General features: G+C 36.2%; 2 protein-coding genes across 3 annotated transcripts; both read left to right on the top strand.

The window, feature by feature from the left end:
* Window positions 1-3,671: 3,671 nt before the first annotated feature.
* On the top strand, window positions 3,672-7,827 carry LOC112798116 (plastidal glycolate/glycerate translocator 1, chloroplastic). The gene is made up of 8 exons (XM_025841298.3): window positions 3,672-4,236; window positions 4,322-4,637; window positions 4,709-4,970; window positions 5,052-5,167; window positions 5,938-6,047; window positions 6,501-6,678; window positions 7,011-7,140; window positions 7,429-7,827. Exons 1-8 carry the CDS (start codon window positions 3,970-3,972, stop codon window positions 7,577-7,579), a joined length of 1,530 nt encoding a protein of 509 aa, XP_025697083.1. The 5' UTR covers window positions 3,672-3,969; the 3' UTR covers window positions 7,580-7,827.
* A 144-nt stretch (window positions 7,828-7,971) lies between these two features.
* LOC112798103 (protein WEAK CHLOROPLAST MOVEMENT UNDER BLUE LIGHT 1) lies at window positions 7,972-11,060 on the top strand. 2 transcript variants are annotated; one of them, XM_025841279.3, is made up of 4 exons: window positions 7,972-8,457; window positions 8,712-8,786; window positions 8,882-9,025; window positions 9,130-11,060. In XM_025841279.3, the coding sequence occupies exons 2-4, from the start codon at window positions 8,760-8,762 to the stop codon at window positions 10,876-10,878; spliced, it is 1,920 nt and encodes a 639-aa protein (XP_025697064.1). In that variant the 5' UTR covers window positions 7,972-8,457; window positions 8,712-8,759; the 3' UTR covers window positions 10,879-11,060. The 2 variants fall into 2 exon arrangements, with proteins under 2 accessions (XP_025697064.1, XP_025697071.1); XM_025841286.3 differs by having other exon boundaries at window positions 7,972-8,316.
* Window positions 11,061-15,547: the final 4,487 nt, after the last annotated feature.

Below are 15,547 nucleotides of genomic sequence, written 5' to 3' on the forward strand. Positions count from 1 at the left end.
AAGTGCAGCCCTCAAAAAATGTGGTTACTTGCGTGAGAAGAAAACTAAAGGTCAACAACAAATATATACAGATGACACGAGTAGAGGGTCAATAATACAAAATAACAAGCTCCTAACTCAACCTGCGAAGCCAAGGCTGGCTGGAGAACATATACGTACATATATATACATAATAATAACCCAAAAGAACATGTTCAAAACCCTAGTTCTCCATAAAACCTCTAAGAGGTACATAAACAAAGTAATCTTACATACAAGAGGAGAAACTATACATATATATACATCAAAGTAACAAAAGGGGATCCCAAAGTAAACCACTTTGCCGCAGAAACTTCAGACGCCTATCGAGGTACCACTCGACCTGCATCTGAAAATAACAACACAGTATGCGATGAGAACCGGAGGTTCTCAGCATGGTAAATGTGCCACACACATAATATATAAGGTCTTGAGAATGCCAGAGGCAATCCTAGAACGCCGACTCTCAAATTATAAATCTTAAATTACTAAACAAAAATCACAAAAAAGGGTGGTCTTCTAGGAAATTCTAAACCTAGCTTAAACTTTAACCTTAACTCTAACCTGTCCATCTTTCCTCCATACCTACATCTCCGATGATTTGCATAGACAAAATAAACAGACAAGGTAAGCACAGGTAGAAAACAAGTAGTTCAAGTAACAATTACAACAATTAGCAGAATATAATCAATTAGGCATTCCCAATTAAGGCATAGCAAACAAAGCACACATAGACATATGATGAATGTCTATCCTACTAGCCCGTGAACTCACGTATCGGTTACTTTGTCAGAACCCGACACATCTGGTAGCTAACCTAGACATTAGTCTCTAGGTTTCACATCTTCAGGAGGATCATAAACGAAGGAGAGTGCCTTTCCACCTTCTCCTGGAGGTTTCATGAAGGAGAGTGTCTTTTCACATCGAAGGAGTGTGCCTTTCCACCTTCCCCACTTCTGCATCACGACAAGAGAGGAAACTTCCGTCCTCAACTTGCCATATCGACCATTTTGCCCACACACAGTCATTCCCAAATCTCATCATTTATCATCATTATTTCCTTACATTCATTCTTTATAGCCATAACAACATGTATTCATTTAGCTTTCACATTATTCTCTTATAATTCATCATGTTTACCCTTTCCGGGTCCCGACCAAACCATTTATTAAACTCTTCTCAACCTTTTTAGTATCGAATAATTTTAAAATCAACTCAATTCTAACATTAAATCAACCACATAACACGAAGATTAATCTTGGACTTTTCAGACACATGCTATCACTAAGACATCCTCGACCCTCTATTTTCTTTTCTATTTTTAATATAACAAATGAACTCAGAATTTGGCAAAATTTATGTCCAGATGTTAAGCTCGGAATAAGCTTTCTAAAATTAAAAATCACAATTTTCTGATTTAACTAACCTCAAGAATAGAGGAGAAATGATGACTGCTCTGCATTGCTTAAAAACAAGAAAACAACAGCAGCATACGATATCTAACATTTGATATAACATTCAAATTAAATCTAATAGCCTTCAAAATTAATATGGTTCAACTTAACATATCCAGGTTTCTTTTCCAATTGGTTTCAGGTCAAAACCACTTTTAATGAAGGAGTTATGTAACTTGGAAGTTGAGTAACTTTTTTCAGAATTCTGTTTTAAAAGTCAAGGAACATGTCATCTTCCAAGTCCCATAACTCACTCATTAAAACATGGACAGCCCTAAATTTTAAATCACATATGCTAAACATAACTAATTTTCACCTCCAATTGGTTGCATCTGAATATCCATCCATAATCAGAAGTTATAAACTCTCAAAGTTGTTGATCTAAGAAAACAGAATCTGACTTTTATTGCATAACACATCGTATTTCAAAAATTCATATATTTAAAATCACAAGTCCAACCATTCTGAAATTTTACGAAGTTAAATAATAGGACTAAAGATTTATTTAAAATTGATTTCATTTCAAAATTCATTTTGAAACATTCACAGCAGAGCCAACAAGTTACTAATGTTCTAAAAATTCTGCAGTAAAATCAGATTCCACGGCTACAATTTAAAAATTTACCATAAATCATATATTTAATGAAAAAATCCCAAATTCTTCAGTTCAGTTCCAAATATTCCGAAGTTTAACCAGGACTTAGTTCCACACAATTTCGATCATCACAGAATTAGTTACAACATATGCAATACCACCACAATACAACTCTACATCCTTCCATCATCCATCATACCTCAATTCTAAATAATTCTCATACATAATTCTACAACTATATCATGAAGACCTTCAACAATTCATCATCTATACACATTCAAATTTCCATTCTCAATATTAAACAAGAAATTCATACTCGACTTGGTTCATAGTTATCAACAAGGCACTAAGCAATTTACACCCTCATAAATTCATTCTTATCTTATGATCATCTAGCCTAAGTTTTCGCAGAACATTATATATTAAATATGCGAAACCTAAACCATACCTTGATCGATTTCCGCGTATTTTTAGAGACAACCCACTTACGCAAAGGCAAACCCTCAACACCAAAAATCAGCTCTATCACCAACCAAGATCTCAATCAAGCTTCCAATGGCTCCAAGGGAACTTCATATCATACATACATACACACCTAACATATATATAACACATATATACCCAAAATTCAATACCAAAAATACTTAATCAATGAATTAGTTAGGTTTCTAGGATTCTCACCTTACCAATGAAAAATTAGGACAAGACTCAACAAATCTACCAAGTTACACCGAAATTATATAAAATCTCAAAACCAAAGCGCAATAAATTCAGAACTGGAAATGAAGAAATTGAGGAAGAAAACATGGATTCCTTACCTTACAATATTATGGACTTTGTAGAGCTCGATGCCGCAATCACGTAGCCGCAAACGAATCGTCAATCAAAACTCGGAGCGAGAAGTTACGTGGATTTAATAATTTTGGTGAGGGTTTGGAGTCTCACCTTGGTTCTTCCCCCTTTTCCATTGTTTCCACCGTTTTTGCATGCTGCTAGGGGAGAGAATGAACTTCAGCCCATTTAATTTGATTGTTAGTTGGGCCCACGAGTCTGGTTTGGATTCGATTCGACCAGTTCAATTCATTAAGTCTTATTTTGGATCAAATTTTTTAATATTGGTGTTAAAATTTTCGTTTTGAAGAGCTTTATTCTATTTTAATATTAGATTTACATTTTTAATTTTTCATATTAAAATTTAATTTATTAACTAATTATTCGCTATTTTTACGGAATTTACAGTTGCACCTTCAAAAGTCCCTTTCAAATAATAAATAAGAGTTTAAGTAATATATATTTTAAAGTACATGATAAATCTACTATTAAAAAAATTAAAATTTTTTATTTAATAACATAAAATAAATATATTAAAAATTTAATATTTTATATTTCTAATAAAAAATTTAATATGTGTTCAAAGAGTCCAATAAATAATTATCGATTATATTAAATGTATATTAAAATTAATCACTAAAATTATCCATCATTATAAAATATGTGTTAAAATATAAATATATGTTAAAAAAATTAAACCACGTATCGATAAATAAATTGATAGTTAATTTTAATCAACAAATAAAATTTTTGAATAATTACAAAAAAAATTTACTGGAATAGTAATTACAAGGATGGGACGATGAGGGTACAGAAGAAGGGGCAGCAGCAGCAACCAAGGGAGAGGAAAGAGGGTGGGAGTCTGGTGTTAGAGAAGATGTGAGGTCGGAGCAAGCAGAGAAGAGTGTATCTGTGCCCTCGATCTATGGCTATAAACTTGTTTGATAATGATAACATGAGCAATTTAGCATTTCTTTTGGTCCATCCAATTTCTCTTTTTAGGCCCCACACAGTATGTGAAGTGCGATGCTTTCTCTTGCTCTTGTTCAGTAAGCAGCTCCAACTGCAGGTATGGCGACCCTTTTACCCACCGTGCTTCTGAGGCCACCGTCTCTCTCAGTCGCCCCCAGGTCAAACCATCTTCTTGCTCCCAATGGCCTCCAGAAAGGCTCCTTTTCGCACAATACAGTCATCAAGGGAAAAGGCCAACGCCTCCGCCTCCTCCAAAGGCAAATGGGTGCCTCTCATGGTGATGGAATTCGCAAAAGCCGAGAAATTTCAGCAAAATCAGCTAGCACTGAATCTGGCGGCACTTCCTCTTCCACACTTACCCAAAGTGTCAGTCAGCTTCTCATTTTTATTTGAACCACTACAAACAGGAAAGAGGCAATCATTCCTTATTTTGTTGTTGATCAATGATCAGGTAGTTGGGCTCTTCCATTTGATTGTGTCCCTGGGGCTTATTCTTGCAATGGACAAGTATTTGAAGAAAGCGTTTGTAGCTGCTGCCATTAAGTTCCCCAGCGCATTGTTCGGGATGTTCTGTATATTCTCGCTTCTGATTGTTCTTGACTCCACCCTGCCTTCTGCGGCTACTGCCTTGATGAACTTCTTTGAGCCTGCCTTCATGTTCATACAGAGATATCTCCCTTTGTTCTATGTTCCTTCTTTGGTTGTCCTGCCTCTTTCTGTCAGAGATATTCCGCCTGCTTCTGGCATCAAAATTTGCCTCATTATAGGTCCCTTTTTTCTCTCAACAACTGCTCATCATTCATATTTCTTTATGCACCTTGTTGACTCTCATTTGCAGTTGGAGGATGGCTAGCTACGGTTTGTGTTGCCGGTTTCACGGCTATAGCAGTGAGAAAAGCAGTGAAGACACAAATGGTAGATGCCGAGCCTATGGGAAAAACCTCCCCATTTTCTACCTTTGAAGTGTGGATATGGACTGGGGTTCTCCTTGCTTCGTTCCTCGGTGCATTGTTCTACCCAACAGCATTGGGGACAGCTGCCAGAACTTCCCTTCCATTCTTGCTTGCTGCAACTGTCTTAGGCTACATGGTTGGCTCTGGGTAAATAAACCAAAGCTTGCACACTTGCACTTTCTCTTTTCACTACAACTACTCTTATTCTTGTTTATTTATTTTTTACAGGTTACCATCGACTGTGAAGATGGTCTTCCATCCAATAATTTGCTGTGCACTATCAGCTGATCTCGTAGCATATGCTTTTGGCTATCTATCCAAGTCTGGGTTTGAACCTGTTCTTGGTACAACTTCGAGACAGTCTTTTGATTGCTATAGAACTGTTTAATTACTATGTTCTACAACTCTGTCTATCTTTGGCTTCTAACTTCAATGAGGAAAATAGATTCAGTGCAAAGTTACTAACATGCGTACGGGCCTTAAATCGCATAACAAGCCTCAAGTTCATAACAAATCTATGTTCTAGAGTTTTGTAACTCACATCCAAAGAGTTTGCTAATCATTACTAATCTTTCCAGCAGAGTTGAAATGCTTTTTCATAAATCAAAAGGTACCGGTAAAATTTAGGACATAGTTGGTCTGATAGTAAAATTCTAAGGGTTTGATGATGGAAGGCATTGATTTCGATGAACTATATGTTTTTGACAGAACAGAAAGAAAATTGGAACCATGGAAATGTTTATACTTCAGAATAATCCCCATATTGGTATCATCACACAAGTATTATATTAGACGCTTCATGGACTCCCATTTATGATTTATCCTTCTGATTGCTTTTTTGAAAAAAAAAAAAAATTTGCTTTCAAGCTCATAAATCTATTAAAGACTGTTTGCGAGTCCAGTTTGGTTATTGAGGAAGGATCTTACGGTAACTCAGGTGAGAAATTGTTGCTAGGAAAACAATTTTAAATTACCTATTTTTCTTTGGCTCTCTCATCCACAGCATGGTTTTTCTCTCTGTCAATTCCTTAACTTATGCTGTTCTTTTTATTAATGGCATTTCAATATCAATATTTTTTTTGTGTTTTTTTTTCTCTCCTTATGTTGTTTACAGGGCATTACCTTACAAAGGCAGCCTCTGATCCTGGAGCTGGTGATATTTTAATGGGATTTTTAGGATCTGTTATTCTCTCGTTCGCTTTCTCTATGTTCAAACAAAGAAAGGTATCCATCTTGGTTTCTTAGTTCATTTGTACTATAATGCTGCAATATAAATTATATAGTAAACCAGATGGATACAATATCTTGTTATTACTGTTACTTCAATGGCTTTCCTATCTAGCGGGACAGGCATAGTTGTTGTTTTAGTGCTCGCAATTGGGTTGGATTTTCTTTCACTGTTGGGCAGGTTGTGGTCTACCTTTTATCTGGGCAATATTTCATATGTTGTTATTCAGTTCTGAATAATTAAGAGATGTTAAAGAGCAGTTCAAGAAGTGAAGTATAATTATAATTGTGTAGTAATTCATTGTTTGATTATATACACTTAAAACTGTAGGTTGCGAATCATAAGCAAGATATATGGGCAACTGTATAACATGCTTTGTAACTTTTTCTGAAATCTAATAATGGCTAAACCGTTAAATAATTAACTAATGATTTGTGTACCATATTCAGCTTGTGAAAAGGCATGCAGCTGAGATTTTCACCTCTGTCATAATCTCAACAGTGTTCTCACTGTATTCTACTGCCCTTGTTGGACGTCTCGTTGGATTAGAACAATCTCTAACCGTGTCCATTCTACCCAGATGTATAACAGTGGCACTGGCACTCAGCATTGTATCTTTGTTTGAAGGTAAATGTTATATCTGCACTGCAATAGTTTATCACGTAATTAAATCTTCCTGTACTAGAACACAATGAAAGTTAATTGAGCAAATCAGAGATTAATGATTATCCAGCAAAACTTAGTTTAGATACTGTCACACGACCTATATGAACGCACAAAGAAGGGGAAGCTCTTAAACAATAATTTGCTTGCATAATTTAACACGAATGTTGGATAACCAAACATTTTTCCTTGCATTTGAGCCAACACCAACTGATTTCTCTTTTTTCTTTCCCTCTTAAAGTATTGGTCAGTATTTCTCGTAATTCCACCTCTGAAACTTCCTTTTATGCCTGCAGGTACCAATCCATCTCTTACGGCAGCTGTGGTTGTAGTAACTGGTCTGGTTGGAGCAAATTTTGTACAAGCAACACTTGATAAACTTGGTTTTCGTGATCCAATTGCCCGAGGAATAGCAACTGCATCTAGGTACATTTCCTGAACCATTCATTACTTGTTGTCTGTTGACCAAGAATTCATTTGCATTTTTTCAATGCACTCTTCTTTTAATTACTTGAATAGTTTAATGTGAAGTAATTTCGTTCGTAAATCACTGCACTACCCTTTTTTTTCTTTTTGGGTTTGCTTTTGGAAGGGTTCCTCTTATGATTCCCCGTTTTAGTTTACCAATATTAACACTAAATTATGTATATTAATATGCAACCTACAAGCACCCGAACTATTTTCTTCTTCACATGCTCTTGAATCAAATTTCAGTGCCCATGGGCTTGGAACAGCTGCATTGTCAGCAAAGGAACCGGAGGCTCTCCCATTTTGTGCCATTGCTTATGCTCTGAATGGTATATTTGGATCCATACTCTGCTCAATTCCTGCAGTAAGACAAAGCTTGCTTGCACTTGTGGGCTGAACCCGAACATGTCAACTTCCCTTGCACATCTTATGGCTGCACGAAAAGAATTTTATAGAGCAATGAATTATGTAATATTCTCTGATGGCGAGAATCTCTTCTTGGCTCGAGGGGAGGGTTGCGCTTTTTGAAGTTGTGCTTATTAGTTATTACAGCAAATGTTATTTATTTATTTTATTTATTTTCTTCCAATATATACAACTTGGAACGCCTGATAATGATATATCGTCACTCATTAGTCACTAGTACGTCGCTTGGGTGAATTGTCATATTGAATTTGTTATGGTGTCCTAGCTTAATGGATCTCCTGCCTAATTAAAATGGAATTAGACACAGCAATAATGCAATGTTTTGAACAGGAGATTTTTGTACTTTTTTTCTATAATTATAGATTTGGGAAATGAAAAATAAGAAGGAAAAAGAAAACCGACAAAATCGAATGCAACACTAGCATGACTATATTTATCTTGTGAATTTTAAGAAATGGGATGGGAAATTGAAGATTGTATAGATGCTAGGCGGAGAAACAGCATGCATTGGGTCAACTTTTAGAGCATATTTAGGATTGGGTGAGAGACATGTGGTAGTAAGGTGGGGAGGAAAGTTGTGGTGGAAAAATAATGACATATGTAGTTCCAACACGTGTTTGAATGTCATTTAGTTTAACAGAATGTGGGAGTTTAATGGGAAGGTTGGCATGAGTTGGATGCACAAGAAGGAGGACGCCATCCTGAGTTGTACGTTCCCTTCCTCCTTCATTGCCTTTACGGCAACCCCAATCCCAATCCCAACCCCAATCGTCTTATACCCTCTTCCTTCTTCCTCTCCTCTGCTCCTCCTTATTCATTCATTCCTCTCCCTCTTCCGCCTTCTTCAAGGTTTCATTCTCTTCTTCATTTCCTTCTTTATGCTTTCATTTTCATCGTCATATATTATATATATTGCTCATCTTCCCACCTCTTGATGAGCCATCAACGGATTGTCGAATTTACGTGAAAAAATGACAAACTCCATTTAAAATTTCATGTGTGTGTATACATATGTTTGTGTACCGCCATAAATGTGTGTAAATAGGTCTGCTTGACGTGGCACATTATTGCATGTAAACTAACCGCTTTCTGTGTGGAACCAGGTCCTGTGAGAAATTCGGAGGAGTCACCATCTTCAGAGTCTTCCAATAATGGAGCCACATCCAGAATCCCCAAGGGTAAAATGCTTAGCATATTTGATATTACTTGCCAAGAAAAATTATATTATTAATGGGTACTAATATTGGTAATGCGTGCTCACTGTCACAATCAGGGTTATGATGAATCTGCAACACTTGTTTCCTCTCATAACAAGAATTTCATTGATACGGCATCCCCTTTTGAATCTGTCAAAGATGCTGTATCCAAGTTTGGAGGAAGAGTTGATTGGAAGTCCCGCCGAACCCAGAGTTTGGAGGTAAACATATGTTTTCCTTTCCAGTCTCTGTTTCAGTTTCTCTCTCCCTTGCATGCTTTGGATGGATGTCATTAATTACTATTGGTTTTGTTGTGGCTGAACAGAGAAGCAAACTTGTAGGACAAGAAATTTCAAAGACGGAAACAGTAGAGGAATTGGAGAACACAAAGAAACTTATAGAAGAACTGAAGACTAACTTAGAGAGGATAGAAAAAGAAGAGCTTGAAGCAAAAGAAGAGGCAGATCTCTTGAGTGTTAAGATTGAGGAGATGGAGGAGGATATTGTGAGTGAAGCCAGTGTGGAAGCCAAGGCACAACTCGATGCTGAGAAGGCCAGGCATGCTGCCGCAGTTTCGGACTTGGAATTTGTCAAAAGGGAACTGGACTCACTCAATAAGGAGTACACTTGCATGGTGAGTGAAAGGGATGTGGCTGCCCGAAAGGCAGAAGATGCTGTTGCTGCATCCAAGGAGGCTGAAAAGGCCTTGGAGAATCTGACTAATGAGTTGATTGCAACAAAGGAGTCATTGAGTGCCACCCGAGCTGCACACCTGGAAGCAGAGGAAAAGAGGTCGGGCATCGCTGATGAAGAATTCCACAAGTGTAGGCTGGAACTAGAAGAGGCAGAGGAGGAGCTAGAGAAGCTCAACAAGCAAGTGTTGTCAGCACGGGTTCTGAAATCCAAATTGGATGCATCTTCCTCGTTGCTACTCGATTTGAAGGCTGAATTAGCAGCATATATGGGATCAAAGCTGAAAGAGCAAGGCAATCTAGAGCTGAAGAAGGAACTTGAGGAAGTCAAACTCAACATTGAGAAGGCAGCTGCTGAGGTTGACAGCTTGAGGGAGGCTTCCATGTCACTAAAATCGGAGCTGGAAGATGAGAAGTCGATCCTCTCCGGCCTCAGGCAGAGCGAGGAAATGGCAGCTACTGCAGTGACAACGCTCCAGGAGGAGCTGGAGAAGACTCGGTCCCTGATAGCTTTCCGGCGGATGAAGGAGCAAGAAGACAGAGAGATGATGATAGAGCTGCCCAAGAAGCTTCAGGAAGTGGAAAAAGAGGCTGAGGAGGCCAGAGCACTTCTTAAGGCCGCTCAGGCAGAGCTTATGGAAGCAGAACAGGAGGCTGAACAGGCCAAGGCCCTGGCAACTACATTGGAGAATAAGCTGCTGTCAACAGAGAAGGAGATAGAATCGGCCAAGGTCTCCGAGAAGTTTGCAAGAGATGCAATCAAGGCATTGGAAAAGACAGAAACCGGCAAAAGCGGGAATGAGAGCGACCCTTCCAAGGTGACCCTGACACTGGACGAATACCAGGAGCTGAGCAAGCGAACCTACAAAGCGGAGGAGCAAGCCAATGCTAGGATTGCAGCTGCTAATGCTCAAATTGAGAAGGCAAAGGAGTTGGAGTTGAGGAGCTTGGAGAAGCTGGAAGAACTTAACGAGGAGTTGTCTGTGAGAAGGGAGTCTCTCAAGATTGCCACCGAGAACGCTGATAGGGCCAAAGAAGGAAAGCTAGCTATCGAATATGAGTTGAGAACATGGATTACTGAACAGGAGGAGCAGCAGAGAAAGGCTGATGAACTTAGTCCCGATACTGATACCGAGGCTGAACCTAATGTTGATGCTGCAACTCCTCTTCCCGACCAACATTTGTCAAGCTCCAAGTGTAACGATGCCCCAGTCCTAACTGAATCAGCGCCAGGCACCGCCCCTGCCTCTGCCCCAGAAGCTCCAGAAGCTCCAGCCCCTGCCCCAGATACAAAGACCAAGAAGAAGAAGAAGCTCAAGTCACTATTCCCAACAAAAGTTGTCATGTTCTTTTCTAAGAGGAAGACGCACCCAGCCAAGTGATGAGTTTCTCATCCTTCCAGTCAAACTAGTGAGCTAAGCCTTAACCTAGTCCTTATTGATGAAGGGATTCTGTATTGCCTGCGATTCATTTCTGATCATTTGTATTCATTCTTTGGTTGCAACAACAAATTAATTATCATCATTTACTGTATTTGTATATAAGGTATGACTGTTTCAGGCAACTAGCAGTTATGATCATAACTCATACTGTAACGAAGCATACATAACCTATACCTGCCTCATGCTAACTAGTAACTACTTCCCATTTCCCATATCCATTTGATTTTAAAATGAATTAATTTTTATGTACGAAAAAAATCTAATAAAAAATCTTCAAATTAATATTAAATTTGATTTTTTTTTAAGTTATTTGAAAAAGTTGTATTCAATTAGAATTATTTGTATATATTATTAATTAACAGAAATATTTGGTAAATAATGAAAAATAAGCTCAAATGAATTTATAATTATTTTATTTAATATTTATTATTATTTTTAAAATAAATACATAATATTAAATATAATAAATATATAATTTTAGATGTGATATATATAATTATTATAGATATTAAGTTAAATAAGATAATTTTATATTATTCTTTTTTTAGTATTAAATTAAATAAGATAATTATTATTTATAAGATATTAAATTATTATAAGATATGATATATATAATCAGTGGCGGAGCTTAGTTCAGACAAGGGGGGCCATGACCCCCCAAACTTTTTATAAAAAAATTAGTAGTACCTTTTCAAAAGATAAAAAATAATTTAATTAGTTTAAATACTTTACTATGACTTAAAGTACCCAATAAATTTAATAAGTAACACTCTCTCTACCTTTAAGTTTAAATCTAAAAAATTAGATATTTTTTATTTATTTAATTTAATATTATTTTATATTTTACTATTTATTTAATTTAATTTTTTATATGATAAAAAATAATAAAATATTCAATAAGTATTAATATTATTGTATTTGTATAAATTGATAAAAAATTTAATAAATATTATAAATTTTAATATTTGTCCTTCTAACTTTTTCTTTACATATTCTACAAGATATATATTCAAATTTTTATATAAAATAATAATGAAAAATCAAAGAATTGATGCATTTTTTAAGAGGAAGGCTAATATTTAAGAAGGAGAACATATAATTTTTACAATATTAACACATGTAGATAGTTTTTCTACTTTAATGAATGGCGAAAAAAGTGAGATACAACTTTCAAAAATTCAAAAAGTTACATCTGATGAGTTTGACCTTAATTTTTTGGAACAAGACCCTAAAAAATGGTTTTAAATTTGGCAATATCACCAAAATCAGAAAGATGGGATTAGACGAGCTTATCTTAAATGAGGTCTATATAAAAAATATTTTGACAATTATCTTCTATGTGACCCTCCCAAAATTTTATTTCAAGTTCCGCCACTGTATATAATTATTACAGATATTAAATTAAATAAGATAATTATTATTTATAAGACCTCTCTTTGTTGTTACCGAAAAAATATACATGACATATTCTTCAAAAAGACCTTTAATAATAGTCTGAAAATGATCATTTTCTGGCACTTTATATTCCATAGCAAATAGCAACAATTTTTTTAATTTTGGACAAATAATCAGCAGTGAAACATGTTTTCTTGCACAATTTCAATTAGTTCTTGAAACTTTGAATATGAGCAGTGCGTGAAAGTAATAATTAATATTCGCCATCCTTCAGAAAATTTTGAGAGGTGAATCACTTTGCTCTTAAAAGAATTAGTCACGGAAGCAACTTGTGAGGGTTCTATCTTCCTGGCACTAGATTTTGTATTCTTCAGATTTTGTAACTGTTTTTTTAGTAACATCAGTTGTAAATTGTTTAGAAATTTTGGAAGGGTTAAGATGACTTTTAAAATCAAGATTTTCAATAGTAAGAATTGCAAGATAGTTCCATGTAGAGTAGTTATTTTCATTTAATTTTTCAACAATTGAGGAGACACTTTTTTATTTTTAATATTGGGGGAGAAGTGGTGTATAACAACGATATGGGGCTGCATGGTGCATAACCGGAGTGTGACGGTCAAGATCGAAGAAATCGGACGGTCCGTTTTGAGGAGCTGAAATCGGATGGTCTGATTTTAGGCTGGGCAGGTACGCAAATCGGACCGTCCGATTTGCGCCCCCAGCCACGTGTCGCGCATGCACGTTGGTCCAGCAAAGATGATCAAATCCCAACCACCCGAGCTCCGTTAAGCCAGTTTCACTTTCCCTTTCCCATTTCACTTTCACTTTGTTCCATTTCTCTTCTCCCATATACCCCACCCCCAAGTCACGGTAGTTCATTCCATTGTTGAAGGTTTGAGTTCAAAAAAATTGGACCACACAGAAAGTATGCCTAAAAGAAGAAAAGTAAAAGATGTGAATCGTCCAGAATTCCATATTGCTAATTATCTTGATCATCCTAATTATGTAAGTTTTTAATCCAAAATTTTTTATTTTAGTTAAAATAATAATTATAATGTTAGAGATTAGTAATAGTTTATTATAATGATAATGTTAGGAATTAGTGGAGTAATAATATTTAGATATTTGAGTTCAATTAAAATGATATTAGAGATTATTGGGTATTAATATTGTTCAGATATTACATTATAATAATAAATTAATTATTGTTATTAATAGAATAATTGCAATAATAATATTGTTAATAATAATACGGTTATTATAAAATTTTGGATGTATGATAAATAAATATAATAAGTAATATTAATATTAATTGTTATAACGCTTATTGTAATAATAATAATTATTACTGCTAGTAGCGTTTAATTTAACTATCAGTAGAATAGAATACATATAGTAGTGCTAATGTGCTGTACATGTGAATATAAATAAGTTAAGTAGTTTTAATTGTTAGTAATAAATAATTTTTTTGTAGTTACTTAATATTGTATTAGTAGTCGTTCGTAAATAAATATTATGAATTAAAAATTGTTGAATTAATTATTTATGTTATAAGTTTAATATAAATAATTAATGAAGGGTTAGTGATTGATTTATTATTGTATGTTTGCTGTTAGAATAGAATAAAATAGAGTAGTTAGTTATTTGAGTATTAGTAGATAATATAATAGTTATTTGTATAAAGTATTGTATTGTATTGTTGTTATTAATATATTTATTGATTCTTATGTGTGGCTGATTATTTGATAATGAAAATTCGATTCTTTTAAGTTTAATTTGTTAATTTATTAATATTATTGTTTTTGTTTAGGGATCTAGAATGTTGTAATGTGACCACTACATGCCGCCGGATCGGTACAATCCAATAGTGGAGGGGTTTTTACGGGACACCGGCTTTTATTATGTTTTACAGATTGGAGTTGTCCAATGTCAGGCGGCATTGGTTAATGCTCTGATTGAGAGATGGCGCCCCGAGACTCACAGCTTCTATTTTCCGGTTGGTGAGTGTGCTGTGACACTGGAGGATGTGGCGTTAATTTATGGTCTTCCGACGAATGGTTTGCCAGTTACGGGACCGACACTGAGTAGTTATGAGGCGTTAGAGGCTGAATGCTTGGATCAGTTTGGTGTTGCACCTAGGCAGGCAGACTGTAGGGGAAGTTTCATCAAGTTGACGTGGTTTCGAGCATTGAAGGATCGGTTAGTGTTGGTTGATGATATCCAGATTCAGAGGTACATGAAGTGCCACATAATGTTATTGTTTGGAACCGTTATGTTTGGAGATAAGTCTGGAGCAGGGGTGCACTAGAAGTTTCTCCCATTACTCTGTAACTTTGCCGGGATAATACAGTTCAGTTGGGGTTCGGCATGCCTGGCACACCTGTACAGAGCTTTGTGTAGGGCAACTCGTGTCGACTGTAAGGAGATTGATGGTCCGTTGACACTCTTGCTTGCCTGGGCTTGGATCCGCCTACCGTTCCTTGCGCCGATTCCTAGCAATCCTCGAATCTTTCCGATTGCAAATAGGTAAATTTAATTACTAAACGCTTTATAATAGTGTATCTTAAATTGAGTTGATAAATGTATATTAACGAATTGCATGATGTTAGGTGGCATAACTGGGAACGTGAGAATTGGCCTTACAGATTGAGGGAACTTGAGCACCTTAGGGGAAACCTGGATGCTCTGCAAGAAGGACAGGTCTGTTGTAATAAATATGTAGTTGTTTTCAATTAGCCGTGTTATTATTCATTGTGTAATCCTCAGTTACTTGCATAATGCGTGCAGTTTGTATGGGAGCCTTATGCAATAGGTCGGACCGATCCAGACGTGATTCCTGCTAACATCCATCAGCATTCGGCTATTTGGAATGCCACAGTTCCGCTTATATCTTTTGAATGTATTGAGTGACATGCATCTGATAGGCTGAGGAGGCAATTTGGCTTGACTCAAGGCGTTCCTCAACAAGAGCGTGACCTAGGTGAAGCACACGGCCAAGTTCTAACAGGTCCGAAGAATCAAGATTGGTCTGGAACCCACTCAGTCTGGGTTATGCATTGGATGAACCGGTATAGTCATGTTCTTGTTGAAGACACGGTGCCATCACATCATCAGTCAGATATCTACTTGCATTGGTACCGACGTACATATGGTGACCACTTGCATCTGTCACAGCTCGGACCGGAAGAGAATCAGCATGGTGATCCTATGATTA

The sequence above is a fragment of the Arachis hypogaea genome, chromosome 1 (genome assembly GCF_003086295.3).
Source record: "Arachis hypogaea cultivar Tifrunner chromosome 1, arahy.Tifrunner.gnm2.J5K5, whole genome shotgun sequence".
Classification (NCBI taxonomy): domain Eukaryota; kingdom Viridiplantae; phylum Streptophyta; class Magnoliopsida; order Fabales; family Fabaceae; genus Arachis; species Arachis hypogaea.

What these genes read in the sequence shown, in the direction of transcription:
- LOC112798116 (XM_025841298.3), top strand. Translation starts at nt 3,970, where the DNA reads ATGGCGACCCTTTTACCCACCGTGCTTCTGAGGCCACCGTCTCTCTCA. An exon ending in CTTCCACACTTACCCAAAGT is followed by an intron (nt 4,237 to 4,321) that starts GTCAGTCAGCTT and finishes ATCAATGATCAG; the next exon opens with GTAGTTGGGCTCTTCCATTT. An exon ending in CTATGTTCAAACAAAGAAAG is followed by an intron (nt 6,048 to 6,500) that starts GTATCCATCTTG and finishes TACCATATTCAG; the next exon opens with CTTGTGAAAAGGCATGCAGC.
- LOC112798103 (XM_025841279.3), top strand. Translation starts at nt 8,760, where the DNA reads ATGGAGCCACATCCAGAATCCCCAAGG. An exon ending in CACATCCAGAATCCCCAAGG is followed by an intron (nt 8,787 to 8,881) that starts GTAAAATGCTTA and finishes TGTCACAATCAG; the next exon opens with GGTTATGATGAATCTGCAAC. An exon ending in GCCGAACCCAGAGTTTGGAG is followed by an intron (nt 9,026 to 9,129) that starts GTAAACATATGT and finishes GTGGCTGAACAG; the next exon opens with AGAAGCAAACTTGTAGGACA.